The following is a 13911-nucleotide window of genomic DNA, read 5'->3' on the forward strand; positions in this document are numbered from 1 at the left end:
ACTTTGTGTTCCAGAAATTCTCTTTGCTCTCAAAAACCTGCTTTCAAGATGACTTTCTATGTTCATATATTCATTATTGCTCACAAATATATAATTTACCCCATAGATATTATTTCTTGCTATGTGATGTTCATATGGACGTTGCAAGCTTGCTCGAGCTGCTAATCGTTTAGTAACGGCCCTCAAGTCGCATGGACTTCTACCTTGTGCGATTTTAAAAAATGTCACTCAGCCTTTATCCCAAAATCATTTTCATGATTGTAGAGATTAATGAAATCTTTATTTTTATATTGGTTTGCTCCATCAGAAAAATAATAAATTTTAGCAACTCTATTAAATCTTTCCTTCAAGAATACGATTAATTTTTAAAATAAATAAAATGCACATGCGTTGTGCTTTAAACAATCTGATATAACCACTAAATTTACATGTTTTATTATGTTGTTCTTAGGGTAATAAATTATAAAAGAGTTGATAGTGGCTTGATTATTGGTCTGATTACATCCTTGTGCATGGTTCTGCACTACAAATACAGTTTTCTGAAAAGTCTGCAATAACTAAGAATTCGCCAACATTTAAATTGAATTTTAAAAAGTATATTAATGTTAAATTTGTTCAATTTTAGCCATATAAAGAGTGATAACTCTTAAACCCATGTTCATCCCAGTCTAGGATTTTGTACAAATATAAAGCGGTGTGATATCTATCTACAGAAAAAAAAATTTGAAAAAAACCTTTTGTTTTCTATGGCCATTTCCGGTTTTACACATCCGGTTTTCGATATTAATAAAATGTCCATCATATTTATTTTTATGTAATTTTAAAGAACTTTTATTAAGCTACAATATAATAAATTGTTTTTCTAACATAATTATTTCTCGAGATATTTGAAAATAAATGAAGTGCATTTTGTCAAAAATGTACCATTTTTCCGCGCTTTAAGCGGCCATATCTTAGCGGGTAAACAGTGTTGGAAGGTAAAATTTCATTTTTTTATTAGTTATAGTATATACTACCAATATACAAAATTTAAGAAAAATTGAAGGGGGTCGGGTTGAAAATCGACTTTTTTTTGTTGATTTGATATGGAATTCACCATATATATATAAAGAAAGAATAAATTATATGGTTGAGAACACATATGCTAATTTAGATATCTGCACCTTCAAATAACAATACAAGAATATCTAAAAATATTTACTGATATTTATCAATCAAAATTTATTAATAATCTTTAAGAATTAAGATATCGAAAGAAACCTTATAAATCTTTTTTGAGGTTAGGTTCAGACAAACTTTTTAACTGTTTAGGTTCTGAAATAATAACGTTTGATACCCGCGGTTCGGTTTAGGTCTGGATCACAAAAATTTTGTTTACTTTTTTCAAGTTGTTAAAAAAATGTAACACTGTTCCAATATTTGATAGGAGTTAGATAAACAACCCCATTTAAAAGATTGAATTTAATTTTAATGAATGGTTTATTCAATTTATAATGTATTAATGAATGATTCTGTTTAAAAATTTTTAAAATATATCTTAAGCGGAATGTAAAGCCAATGTCTATATAAATGGAAGACAGCGCGATAATAGAATGCGGCCTCATGTATATTTCATAGGGGGAGGGAGGCTTCTAAAGGGTTAAAGAAAATATTTTGGACGAGATAAATCTTGATCTTTTTCTCCAAATTATTTTTTCACATGAAGACGTGGAATCGATAATTAGTTTTTAATTTAAAATTAAATATTATATATTTTTTTACTTGAACACCTTTCAAGGAAGAAATCCCCATATATAGGAACACGCCGTAAAGAACGGGCATAGGTATGTACTTTATTCGTATATTTTTTTAAAAAATTTTGTATAATCCATGGTTTAGCTACCATAAAATTCTTAATAAAAATAGTAATGTTATGTAGCTTAATGTTAACTTTTACCTATCACTAAAGCTTAAGATCTGATATTTGGATAATTCAATTTTTATTATCAAGTGGTTAAAGGTATATTTATATTATTGAAATCAGATCAATAATATAACTTAAATGTTTTTTGAGATAACAAAGATAATTTGTGCACTTAAATTATAAAATCGTTAAGATATAAAAAGAACGAATTGTGAAGAATCATCATAATATTTGGATATTTGATTATCTTAATTTTTACATTTATAAAATAAAGGTTTTCACATATCATCCATTTTCAAACTTCCGAATCAGAAAAGAGTTTCCGCAGGTTTGGGGATCCATGCAGTTTTACATTAAAATTTAAGATGAAAGACAATAATAAAGCAACTTCATTCCTAAATAAATTTCTCATTTAAAAGGTTACGAAAAATTCTAAAACATCTTCTATCCAATTTATTTAAAAAAAATCTGCCTCCTAAATTTTATTAAAATAACAAAAAGGTAAACTTGCAATAATTTAGTCATCGTAACAGATAAGCCAATGAATACGAATATGAGAAATCCAGTAAGTCTTTGTTCCCTGTAAAGGATATAAAAAATAAAATATATGTAATTATATTCATATGAGATAAGCATATTTGAATGCCGTGATAACAATTTTAGTTGATTCAGATTAGAATCCCTTGCTGCTCGGGGCCTAGAAAAAACGGGCTAAAAATTAATTTTGTAAAAACGATACCTTCTCATTATTAAAATAAAATAATTAAGACAAAAAAAATTAATATTTTATATTCTCAATTAAAATTTTGGGTTCCGGCCTAAAAAAATATATAAATTCGTCAAAACTATACTTAAAAAATTGAGCCGATATTAAGTCAAATTAAATTTTTAAAACTTTAATTCAAGTGAATTGATAAAATCACTGGACAGCTCACTAGAAAATAGTCACATCCGCAGCAGGTTTTAATGAGATAATACAGATATATTTTTCTAGCCAAACAGAAGCTGTAAAAATTTAAGAAAATAGAGTAAAATCTCGTATCATGTCAATTCCGCGAAACTTTGATTAAAAATGTTGTTTATCGAGAAGTAGAGCGAATGTAATATCGCGAAACCAATTCCGCGAAACATTTAATGCGAAGGCAATATCGTGAATTGATCTGCGCGAAAACTTTGGAGTGAATACATTTTAGTGGAACTTTTATAGCGAAACTTTTATCGCGCCTTCATAGCAATTTTTTTTACCACAAAATTATTTGTGCGAATTTATTAACGAGAGCATTACCGCGAATCCATGCATATATTGCGAATGCATTTATTAAAAGAAAAATAACATATTCAATATATATTTACAGGCTTTTAAATTATTGCCTAAGTAAGCAAGAGTTGTCTTAAATGTGACCTTTATCTGTTGCGAATTAAAAATAACTTCACAATTTCTTCCTGATCTCTCCCACTCATTCTTCTAATTATTTGTTTCTCTTTAAACCATCTACAAAACGGATTAAAGTAATAAAATGTATTAAGTACTACAGAATTTGAAGTTTCAGAATTAATGTTTGAAAATCTTGGTTCATTTCACAATTAAAAAGTGACGTTATATAGCATTTTGTTCAAAACTCGTTTCTTTTTGGGATCGCAAAACTAAATGATTACTAGTTTAGGCAATAAATATAAGCGTAAATAGTACATTCTTCTATATTTTCCATTCTATAGCATGATGCCAATTTTTTCTTATTTTAAACTTTTTTTAATAATGCCCACTAATATAGATATTACATATTTAAAAAAGAAAAAAATAATAACCACATGCAAATCAAAAATAACTAAGATCATTTAAAGGTGGGCCAAGTAAATAAGTTTTAGGGATCGAACCCCCTCCCCCCATTCCTCCTAATAAATTCCTAATCTCCCCTCTTTAATACATGCTACGCCACTGTGCAGTTGTTATATAATTTTAAAATTGTTGGTGCAGTTATATAATTATAAAATATTGTTTACAATAAATCAACACCATAAATTTTTTTTTATTGGTATATTTTGGATCGGGCATATATTTTCAAGATTTTATAAAATAAGTGATCCAGATTATAAAAATATGTGCATTATTCATGAAAGCTTTGAGTGAATGATTCTTTTTTTAAAAAAACTTTTATTATGGATTTTGATCTATATTTTTAGAAAAGATCGTGATTCGAATCTGATTAATTAAAAAATCTGTCTAAACTGTGATTGAAAAGTTCTAAGGGATGATGTTTATGAAATTACTGAAAATATAAAGTGGAATATGTTTTGAAGAATCGATAAACATTATCCTTTTAATGGTAATCAATAAATACACTCCTAGACTTTTAAAATTCTCTTATAACAATTTTTTTCTTCTATCCTTGAAAAAAAAATAACATAAATTTAATTAATAGGGACCTGACACCAAGGAATTTGGGTCTCTCTCCTGGGGCCGAACATTCTGTTTCCTCCCGGAGGCTGTTGACGTGTGTTATGGAGAGTACGGTGGCGGCCACAAACCAAGGAATTCCAAGCAAGGAACATATAGCCACTAATAGGGACACGACAAGTAGATCTAGATGGTAACCACATCCTTTCTATATATAATTCATCATGTCATATATTTAAAAAATAGTAAGAAAATAATTACAGAATAGATTAAATGATTCAAAAAAATGGCGAATAAGTTTATGTTAAAAAGAGTACGTTTTTCAAAATATTTCCTCCTTAGCTCTAGATTTCCTATAACCTACCTTATCTCAATAGGAAGCAGCATAATTCTCTTAATTTAAAAAAGATAACAATAGCATAGCACCTTGAGTAAATTTTCCTTCCGATTAATAATAACAGCTGTAATTTGTTGGTCCATAAAAATGAGGATGGTTGCCAAAAGTGCCGGGAACACTGTAACTAAGGACGTCCACCAAGGATTTTCGCTTAGAGGGTTAACAAACCACCCTTTTCTCAGAGGAGAAGTGGGCTTAAAAAATTTTTTTAATTCAAAATATATCAATTTTTGAAAAGTTAAATATTAATTCTTTCTATTAAAAAAAATGAAATGGATAAATAAATAACTACAAATATCAAGAACTATATACATAAAAGATCAAAAACTTATAATTAAATACCTATATTCAGTCAATTTAAAGAGAAAGCCAGGATGGATGATATAATACAACGTGTTAAGAAATTACCCTAAAATTGCGAGGGACCAATAACTTAGGTGTAGCCAATCCGTAATAGAAATCTAGTCCAAGCATTAGTAGTACTGCAAATAGGACGGAGAAATCGCTTATAGTGTACCTAATCTGTTAGGTGTTATATAATAACGTTTAATTATCGGAAAATCATGATGTTAAGAAATAATTTTAAAATTCAATTTAATGAAATTATGTTGACATAACAAACAATGTAATGAAATTATGTCGATATAACATTAACCTTATTTATATTCTCTTCTTTTTACCACATCTCTATTCGGATGATTTACTCATAGTCTCAACTTTTTATACGCTCGTTTTATATTATAGAAAATTTAAGGGAATGTTATATCGTTTTAATTCATTTACTATCATGGGGAAATATGTAGTATTTCGGAGAGATTTAAAAACAAGGCTCAACAAAAAGGTGCCGAGGAAGAGAATGACGGATAAGAAAAAAACGTCGGAAACATGAGGATACCCGTGATCGCCATCGGCATCCGTAAAATCAGCAATGGCTTTAGAATAATTCGACATTAAAGTGGATATCTTGTGAAATTTTGGATTTATTGGTTAAATTTAAATAATAATTAAAAAAAAATTAAGTAAATAGGGCTCGGACCTTTCTATATATTTACGAAAGAAAGAAAAATATTAAACCAAAAAAATTTTTACTTAAAAAAATATTGAGATGTTTATTTTGTTTTTAATATGAACTCTCATTTTCAATATTTATAATTCTCAAAAAAAACCGTGTTTAAAATATGAACAAAATTACAAAAATTTAAATTTTAAGCAGCATAGATATATTTCATTTAATAATAAAGATGTGTATTACGTTGGAAGGGGTTAGCAAAGATCGCCCCAGAGGTAAGGGGTTCCGTCTAATGACAGGATATTCCTTGCTAATATGGTAAATGTTTTTAAGAGCTTGGTACACAAAAATAAGACTTATGAGAGAAGCGAAGAGTTCTTCTGTGAATCGAGTAACGTATTTAACCAGCACGCTAGCATCTGTAGCTACTATTACGAGTAGTATGAGGCAGGTCCATAGGCCTATACAGCAACGGAAGGATAGATAATTTAGGCCTTGATCTCTTAAAAATTATTATAAATTTGTAATTATTTCAAACGGATAATTCGCTCACATACCCAACCATCTTTATCACAAGTAAACAATTAAGATCTGATGGGTTGAAAACCCTCTCTTGGGCCCTCGGTAGATCTTAAATATGGGACTATACTTGTGTCTCTTCATTCCCCACACTAACAATCAATCCGCTTATCCAGGTTAAAAAAAATAAAAAAATATAAGGACTTCAACAATTTTATTTTCATTTCAATAGTAACATCCACTAACGGCTCGTTTTTTTAACATTTATGTTTTTAAAAAGTTTTTGGGGTAAAATTAGACATATCACCAAGAAAGCGAAAGAATTTTTATTTATTAGACAAAAATATAAATCGAAATTTTTAAATATAATTTTCCTTATAATTGTTAAATCCATAATTAATTAATTAAACATTTATGCTTTTTTAATTTCATTTTAATATAGTTTTTATCAAAATTGTGTATTTGACCAGCCAATTATGCTTTGGTCAATTGACCGATATTTGACCGGTCAAATTCAAATAAATGTGTTTTAAGTCAATGTATACTTTATTTTGTATATAATAGTAAAATGAGTCTATAATATTAATTTAATAATATTTTTTAAATTCATTGTCATTCAATAATTGACGTTTCACTCTCCATGGCAGAGTCTTGTTCTTATTCATTTTCCTTAATATTTTTAATCCATTTTTCTGTTGTCGAGATCTCCAATCGATTTATGTTTTAGTAAAAATATTAACCGAAATCGACCAATTTCTTTCTGAAGAAGTAGAACTAATTGTTATTTCTCTTAATGGGCATGGTGGGCAAAGCTCATTCCACTAACTTGAGGCCAAAATTTGATATATTTTTTAAAAAAGTTACTGCTTATAATATTATTTGCTATTAAACATGCCACTTTTACTACTGAAATTTTTAATATCACTTGAAATATTTTGATCATCACCACTTTGTAAAACGATTAATTTTTGTATTATATAACATATTTCATTGAATTCTATTAGTAAGATGCTCCCTCCCGAAATTGAGGACCCAATAAATAAGAAGAATTGTGATCACATGCATTTATATCGTTTATTTTATTTATTCAAACATTTTTTTTTCAGATTTTTTTAGAGTATTTGACCGTATTTGACCAAATCAAATACTCCCCCGGTCGCTAACCCTGGTATTTATAATGTCAAATTTTTTTTAGTTAAATTAAATATAATTCGTAATATAGGTATAATGAAGGGTTCTTTTTAGAAGTTTGAAGAGATGATCAATACGATGATTATTTTGGGATTTTATTTAAACAAGATAATTAAATAGTGCATTAAAAGTGGAATTCAAAATTTTAATCATAAAATGGTGGCCAGATTATTGAATTGTTTACCTATGAATATTTCAATTTTGAAAAAAATAAATAAAAAAACAGGATAGCCTGGTAAAAATAAATTTAAAAATCAAACTGGACCCGGCTTAAAAATGGAAATGAATTAAATCCAGAAAGACTAATTTAATCTCCCCAGGTTCCGATGTATATCATATTGTAAGTCTAAGGTTAAGCCCGATCTTAACCTTACATTACAATAATGAGTTGGATCCGAAATTTGGGATTAGGGTAAGATCGATATGTAATAAGAGGGTTAGAAGAATACATATTTAATAAAAAATATTTTGCAGCAATTATATACTAATCGTAGTAAGCAGTGGAATTTAGACTTATAATTGGCAAACTTGATTCTCACTTTTATTTTCTTTATATTTGTTAATATAATCTTATAAGGATAAAACGAAGATAATTAGAAATCATTTAAATTAAATTCCTAGTACCTGCAAAAGGAAAATACGATGGATTCAAATACGAGTATAGGTCCAGTACTACCCATTATGGTGAGAGGCTGACCAGCAAAGAGTGACCATGTTATACCACATATGGCTCCAGATAATAAGCTTTCTATCGTAGCCTGAATGTTTTTAAAATACAATTAATCTCTGCATGTGGTAATTGTAGTAATGTAGAAATTACATGAATAATTGCATTATAAACACATATAGATAATATTGATATAATGGAAATACATGAATGAATATATGGTATTATTTTATTTATATATTATGAATTAGTATATTCGTTTATTAAATGTTTTATAATTATTATATATGCATAATAAAATCGGGTAGTAATGTTTAACTGTCTAACATTATTGCTATGTAGAAATATCTATTATAATTATATATCTGGCCATTATTGTTATATGCATGAATGATCATCGCTGTATGAATAAATGAATGTGTTATGAATTATCCTATGTATAATTATCCCGTTTATTATAGCGATTATATAGGAGGGATGCATACTAGAATCCTGCAGGGCCAACCTTTGGCCCAAGTCCGAAAAAATATTAATTTTTATTCTCTCATGGTATTAAATGAATAAAAAAACCACATCCTGATGCAAGCGCGTAAAGAGCAAATTTGCGTGTTCTCGTAAATATCATTTTAAGCCAATAAAAAATTTCATCCTACACACCCCGCGCCCCCTCTCTCTCCCAAGAATGTATGCAATATACCATTATAAGGAAGGATTTGAAAAATTAGTATTAGTTTAGTAACATTTAAAAATAAACGAGTATAATTCAAATTTTTTTTTAAAAAAGGATTTTAATATAAAAAAAAGTGAAAACCCAAAATTTTATAAAAATCTAATATAGCCAAACGCCTACAATAAGTGAACCTAAAAATCTCTAATAAAATTCATGGGTAAAAAATTTATCTAATAGTGCTTCCCCCCACCCCTTTAGCAAAATCCTGGTTACCTATGTCCTGATATATTAGACTCATTATTATTTTTTCATCATACTTTAAAATTGGTTTGAATAGTTTGGTTAGATTTCTTAAATGTTTCATTTTTCATATAATTAATATAATAAAATAAACCTAATATCATAAAATCGTCCGAGTGATGGTAATAATTTTAATTTTATGCATAATATATTTATAAAACTATATTAGCAAAAAAGAGTTTTGAATAATTTATTATAAATTACAAATTAAATTATGACTATAATAAATTAACGAATAAAAATAATTTTTTACACATTTTTCCAGTACAAAGGGGGTAGAAACAATGAACACACTTATGAAATAGTATTTTTATGTTAATAGTGTTTTAAATATTATATATTTTTAATAATATTTTTAAAAAAAGTATTAACTGAAGTCGGGCTCAAGTCAAAAAAATATAGACATCGGGCCGAACTTAAAAAATTATAATAAAAATCATGTATCACTTCTTTTATCAAGATAACTTATTAAAATTAGAATTTCTCTTTAATAAGGTGAGATTAGGGATTTTTACTTGATTTAACTTCATAAAAATGAGTTTAATTTATATATATATATTATATTAAAAATTTTGGGCTGCCAGCAGTGGCCCCTACACTTTCTGAGCGAATGAAGCAGAATACCCCCCTGAAAAGTACCCCCCCCCCCCCCTTCGAAAAAATGATAATTATTTTATGACACCCATAAATTTCAAAAATAATTTTTATTGCATCAATTTTTAATATATATAAATAAAATGCAAAAAATATATACTTTATAAATATTATTTTTAAATTAGTAATTTAGATAAATTAGGGAAAGAGAAAGCGAAAGAATTTATAATTTCCTCAATATTTAATTGTTTAAATAAATTTTTTTCCATTGATAATATGGTTAAATTATTGAGAAATGAATCTTCCATGGTACTACGAAGTCTTGTTTTAATTAATTTAATTTTACTCATGACTCTTTCGGCAGTACATGAGGTTGTAGGAATGGTTAATAAATATTTATATAAAATTCTTAAATTAGAGAAAGCAGAAAAATTTAAAAGTAGACGACAATGTAAAATAAATGAATAGTTTTTCCAATCTGAATCGTAAGTCCCTGAATTATCATCATCAGAAGAAGAAGCTAAATAATGTATTGGTAAAAATATTTTAATTAAATAAATTTACAATTCTCAGAATCTGACAAATCTTTAGATTCTTGAACCTCTAGGTTATGAGTAATAATTACATTCCCTATTTTGGCCATCTTATAAATATTTCTAAACTTCAACATTTCTTCGAAAATTTGACTTGAATTTAAATTGTAAAATTCACAGATATCCTCTATATCTTTAATAATTGATTTTTCTGCCACATTATTTGGCGTAAAAAATGATGTTTGATGTAAAAATTTCATCGAATCATCATTAAATCTTTCGTTAAACTGCATAATAATTAAATCGAGTGCAGCATAAAACACACCTATTTTAAAGCTAAAAAAAATTTCTATATTTAATGATGAAAGTATATATACCTCTTCTCCTTTTTGGATTGTAATGTTTGAAGTCTAGAACTTTCAAAATCAAAAGGTAGATTTCTCTCCTTTATAAAATCTTGTGCCTTTGAAAAAACATCCAAAAATTCAGTGTTATTATCTATTAGATTGAAAAATAATTAAGACAATAATTTATATTATACTTCTCAAATTAATCAAGCAATCTTTTGCCAATTGAATTTGATTTATTGCAAACCCTATATCCTTCGAAATGGTTTGCAATTTTGTACAAGCCAAACTTTTATCAACAATATTTTATCCAAAACACTAAGTGATAAGATAAAATCAAATTTTTCTATTCTAAAGACTATAGCACTATCCATAGTGGAAGAAGTGGCAGGATCTTCAGAATCCTTTAAATTTGTTAAAGCTGCCCTCAAGGCATCATAAAGTAGAAAAAAATTTACAATAGCTTGACGATAGCCAGCTTCTAAATAAAAAAACATTTTCAATATAAATAAATAAGGTACTATTACCGAGTGGTATTCTTGATGCGTAGAAATCGTTGCGATTTTTTCAGATCATTACACTGAAATTTTTTGAGTACCTCATATTTTTTTACACCATTAAAATAGATATAAATCTCATCTAGTATTCCTAGAACATTTGAAGTTCCTTAATTGATTGGCATAATTGAACAATGATTAAATTTAATCAATGACAATAACACCAAATAAAAGCTGCCTTTGGCGCCTCTGCTCTAATCAAGGCCTGCACACCATTGAATCTTCCACTTATGTATGAGGCGCCATCATAACTTTACCCAACTATGAATTAAAGGGGTAAATTCATCGAGCCTGGATATAATATTATGCTTAATATCGAGACCTGTGGTATTTCCCATACAATATATGTCAATCAGTCTTTCAACAGGATTCGGCGTCTCACTATTTTCAACATATCTTAGTCAAAGCTCTTGCTTCTGATTTCGAAACATCATATGTGCCATCAACTATGATTGAAAAGCACCTGTTAAATTCAATCTCATTTTGAATTTTTTTTATAACCATATTTTTCATGGTTTAATGAGAATATTTATGTTATTATATGTTAATAGATTTGCATATTATTTCGTTTTTAATCCCTTATTGTTTTTCTCCCAGTACAGGTTCAGAATCTGCAATGAGTTTAATAAGGCCCGTCATATTGCCTTCTTGTAGCCTGTTCCCCAGAAGGCTTGGTTACGAGATATTAAATAACCTAGACTCATTAATATTCTTATGATAGAACGGTTATTATCCACACATTCTTTCTGGGGTACTATAAATAGTAATATGGAATTTTTGTTGTGTGAAAGCTTTCCATAATCGGCCATCATATGTGTCTGTGTATATTCATGCACAATAATATCACTATTAAATTTCATGATCATTAAAAGAGTCAGATATTATATTTTTTTCTAACAAATTTTATTATTTTTGGTTAATATTTTTAGGCATATTTTGAAATTGGAAAAATAATTTATGACAAGAAATCTCGGATAACAACCTAATTTACTAAACATCGATCTAAAATTTCCGTCAATATATATTAAATTAATAAATAAGTGGGGGGGGGGGGGGTCTTATTATTACATACATAAACCAGAAATCAATTGGTTATGGATGGATGTAGCAAAACAATAAAAAAAAAATTTTTAAATATTAAAATAAAAATTTTTTTAAAAAAAGTACCCCCTACTCAAAATTTTAAAATAAAAAATTTTAAAAAAAAGTACCCCCACTCAAATTTACTGAAGCAGTTGCTTCGGACCCCCCCCCCCCCCGTTGTAGGGGCAACTGGCTGCCAGGCTTTGGTTTAAAAAGATAACAACACTAAAGATTCCATAAAACAAAAGAATTATCTATATAATAACAAAATAAATAAAATGAATACATTATCTTTTACAATTGCATCAATTATAATAAAGAAAGTTATTAGAGAATAAAATTAAAATAATATATTCCATAATTCCATTTATATAACAGTCGAAAGTTTTATAACATCGGGGGCGGGCCGGGCTTGGGCTGGAAAAAAATCAAAGGAATATTGCACAATCTTGACAATGCATGTTTACTTATTTTCTTTTATTACATTCTGCCTAACATTTGTTAATCTATCATTTTCTTAGATCTTCGATTGATAACAAATGAAAATTTAGATTAGTAGAGAGAAAAGAAAAGGTTTACATCCTCATTAAATATAAAGTTAATTTTTGTTGTTAAGATGCGCACTTATTATAATGGAATTAATTGTTTATTTTATCTAGCCATCAGCTAAACAACTAATTTCTAGTTGGGTAAAACATAGTTTGGAACCAATAACAGAATAGCAAGATGTTGCAGCCTTACAACGATTGCTTATTGTATTAAAGTAACAAATAGTCTTAAAAATTAGACAATTGAATTTTTGAACAGTTCCGTTCACAATTCCTATAAAAATTTTTTTATAAGAAAGACATAAAAGATAATCTCTAATACACTTTAAAAACTCTTAAAAAAACTAAACTGACAAAACTTTGTCTCCGATTTAAAAGGTCTCCAAAAATAAAGATAGACGTAACGAAGTAGATAAAAAAAGACTAAATAAGGTTAGGGGGTCATTCAACGAGGCGTAAGAATACTTTTATTCGTAAACTCTCGATAGGTTATTCTTCGCAAATAACCATATTTGTTAACCATTATTTTCTTTCATTTCATATTATCTCTTCCATTATTTAATTTCTTTATTTATATATTTGATCATGAATATATTCTCTTTTGTAGTTAAATTTAAACCAGATAGAAAGATATGTTACGTACCAAATTATGTCCAGTAGCATCACCTAGGAGGCCGCCGAAGGTCACGATCGGCGCCAAGCAAGCGAAATAGAGGAAAAAGAAGGATGCTAGACATTGCATTGAAAGTCCGTCAGTTATGTCGCTCCAAAAGTACCAAGGCAGTTTGCGCTTTATGTCTTGTTTAAGGCCGCCACAAAACCTGTGTGGAAGTTGTTGGTCGTTTAATATATCCATACAAAATATGTGTATTAATATGTAAAGCATTTTAGCTTAAAAGTTATCAGTGTTATTGACTTTTTTAAAAAGAATTAAATTAGTATATTAAAATAGATTTCAAATTTAAGGTGATCCTGGCAAGATCTATGCAGCAGTTTTATCATGAATCGTCTGCTTTAAGGTTAACTATGTAATATTTATATAGATAGTCAATAATATTTTGCTCAAATTTTTAGAGCAAATTTGGAAAGTAATATTTATTTTTAAAAAAGATTGATTACCATCAATGGTAAGAATCCAGGTAAAGGGGCCAAATATTTGAAATTAAGGTTTGTTAATATAAGACAAACCAACCACTAA

The 13911-nt window shown here is 27.9% G+C and overlaps 1 protein-coding gene across 6 annotated transcripts in view; it reads right to left on the reverse strand.

Annotated features, from left to right (window-relative positions):
• LOC135922250 (electroneutral sodium bicarbonate exchanger 1-like) overlaps positions 1–13911 on the reverse strand; it is a 138745-nt gene that overhangs the window by 17434 nt on the left and 107400 nt on the right. For all 6 annotated transcript variants that reach the window (XR_010570813.1, XM_065456660.1, XM_065456663.1 and 3 more), the window contains 9 exons: positions 13357–13534; positions 8039–8172; positions 5948–6206; positions 5479–5658; positions 5104–5217; positions 4725–4889; positions 4328–4506; positions 2411–2483; positions 1762–1830 (listed from right to left, as the gene is read on the reverse strand). Coding sequence is in view for 5 of the 6 variants with exons in the window: in XM_065456660.1 (XP_065312732.1) it covers positions 1762–1830; positions 2411–2483; positions 4328–4506; positions 4725–4889; positions 5104–5217; positions 5479–5658; positions 5948–6206; positions 8039–8172; positions 13357–13534 (1351 nt within the window). In the remaining variant the exon portion in view is untranslated. The remainder of the gene's footprint in view (positions 1–1761; positions 1831–2410; positions 2484–4327; positions 4507–4724; positions 4890–5103; positions 5218–5478; positions 5659–5947; positions 6207–8038; positions 8173–13356; positions 13535–13911) is intronic.

This window comes from Gordionus sp. m RMFG-2023, chromosome 1 (genome assembly GCF_954871325.1).
Source record: "Gordionus sp. m RMFG-2023 chromosome 1, tfGorSpeb1-WG-v2, whole genome shotgun sequence".
In the NCBI taxonomy this organism is placed as follows: Eukaryota; Metazoa; Nematomorpha; class Gordioida; order Chordodea; family Parachordodidae; genus Gordionus; species Gordionus sp. m RMFG-2023.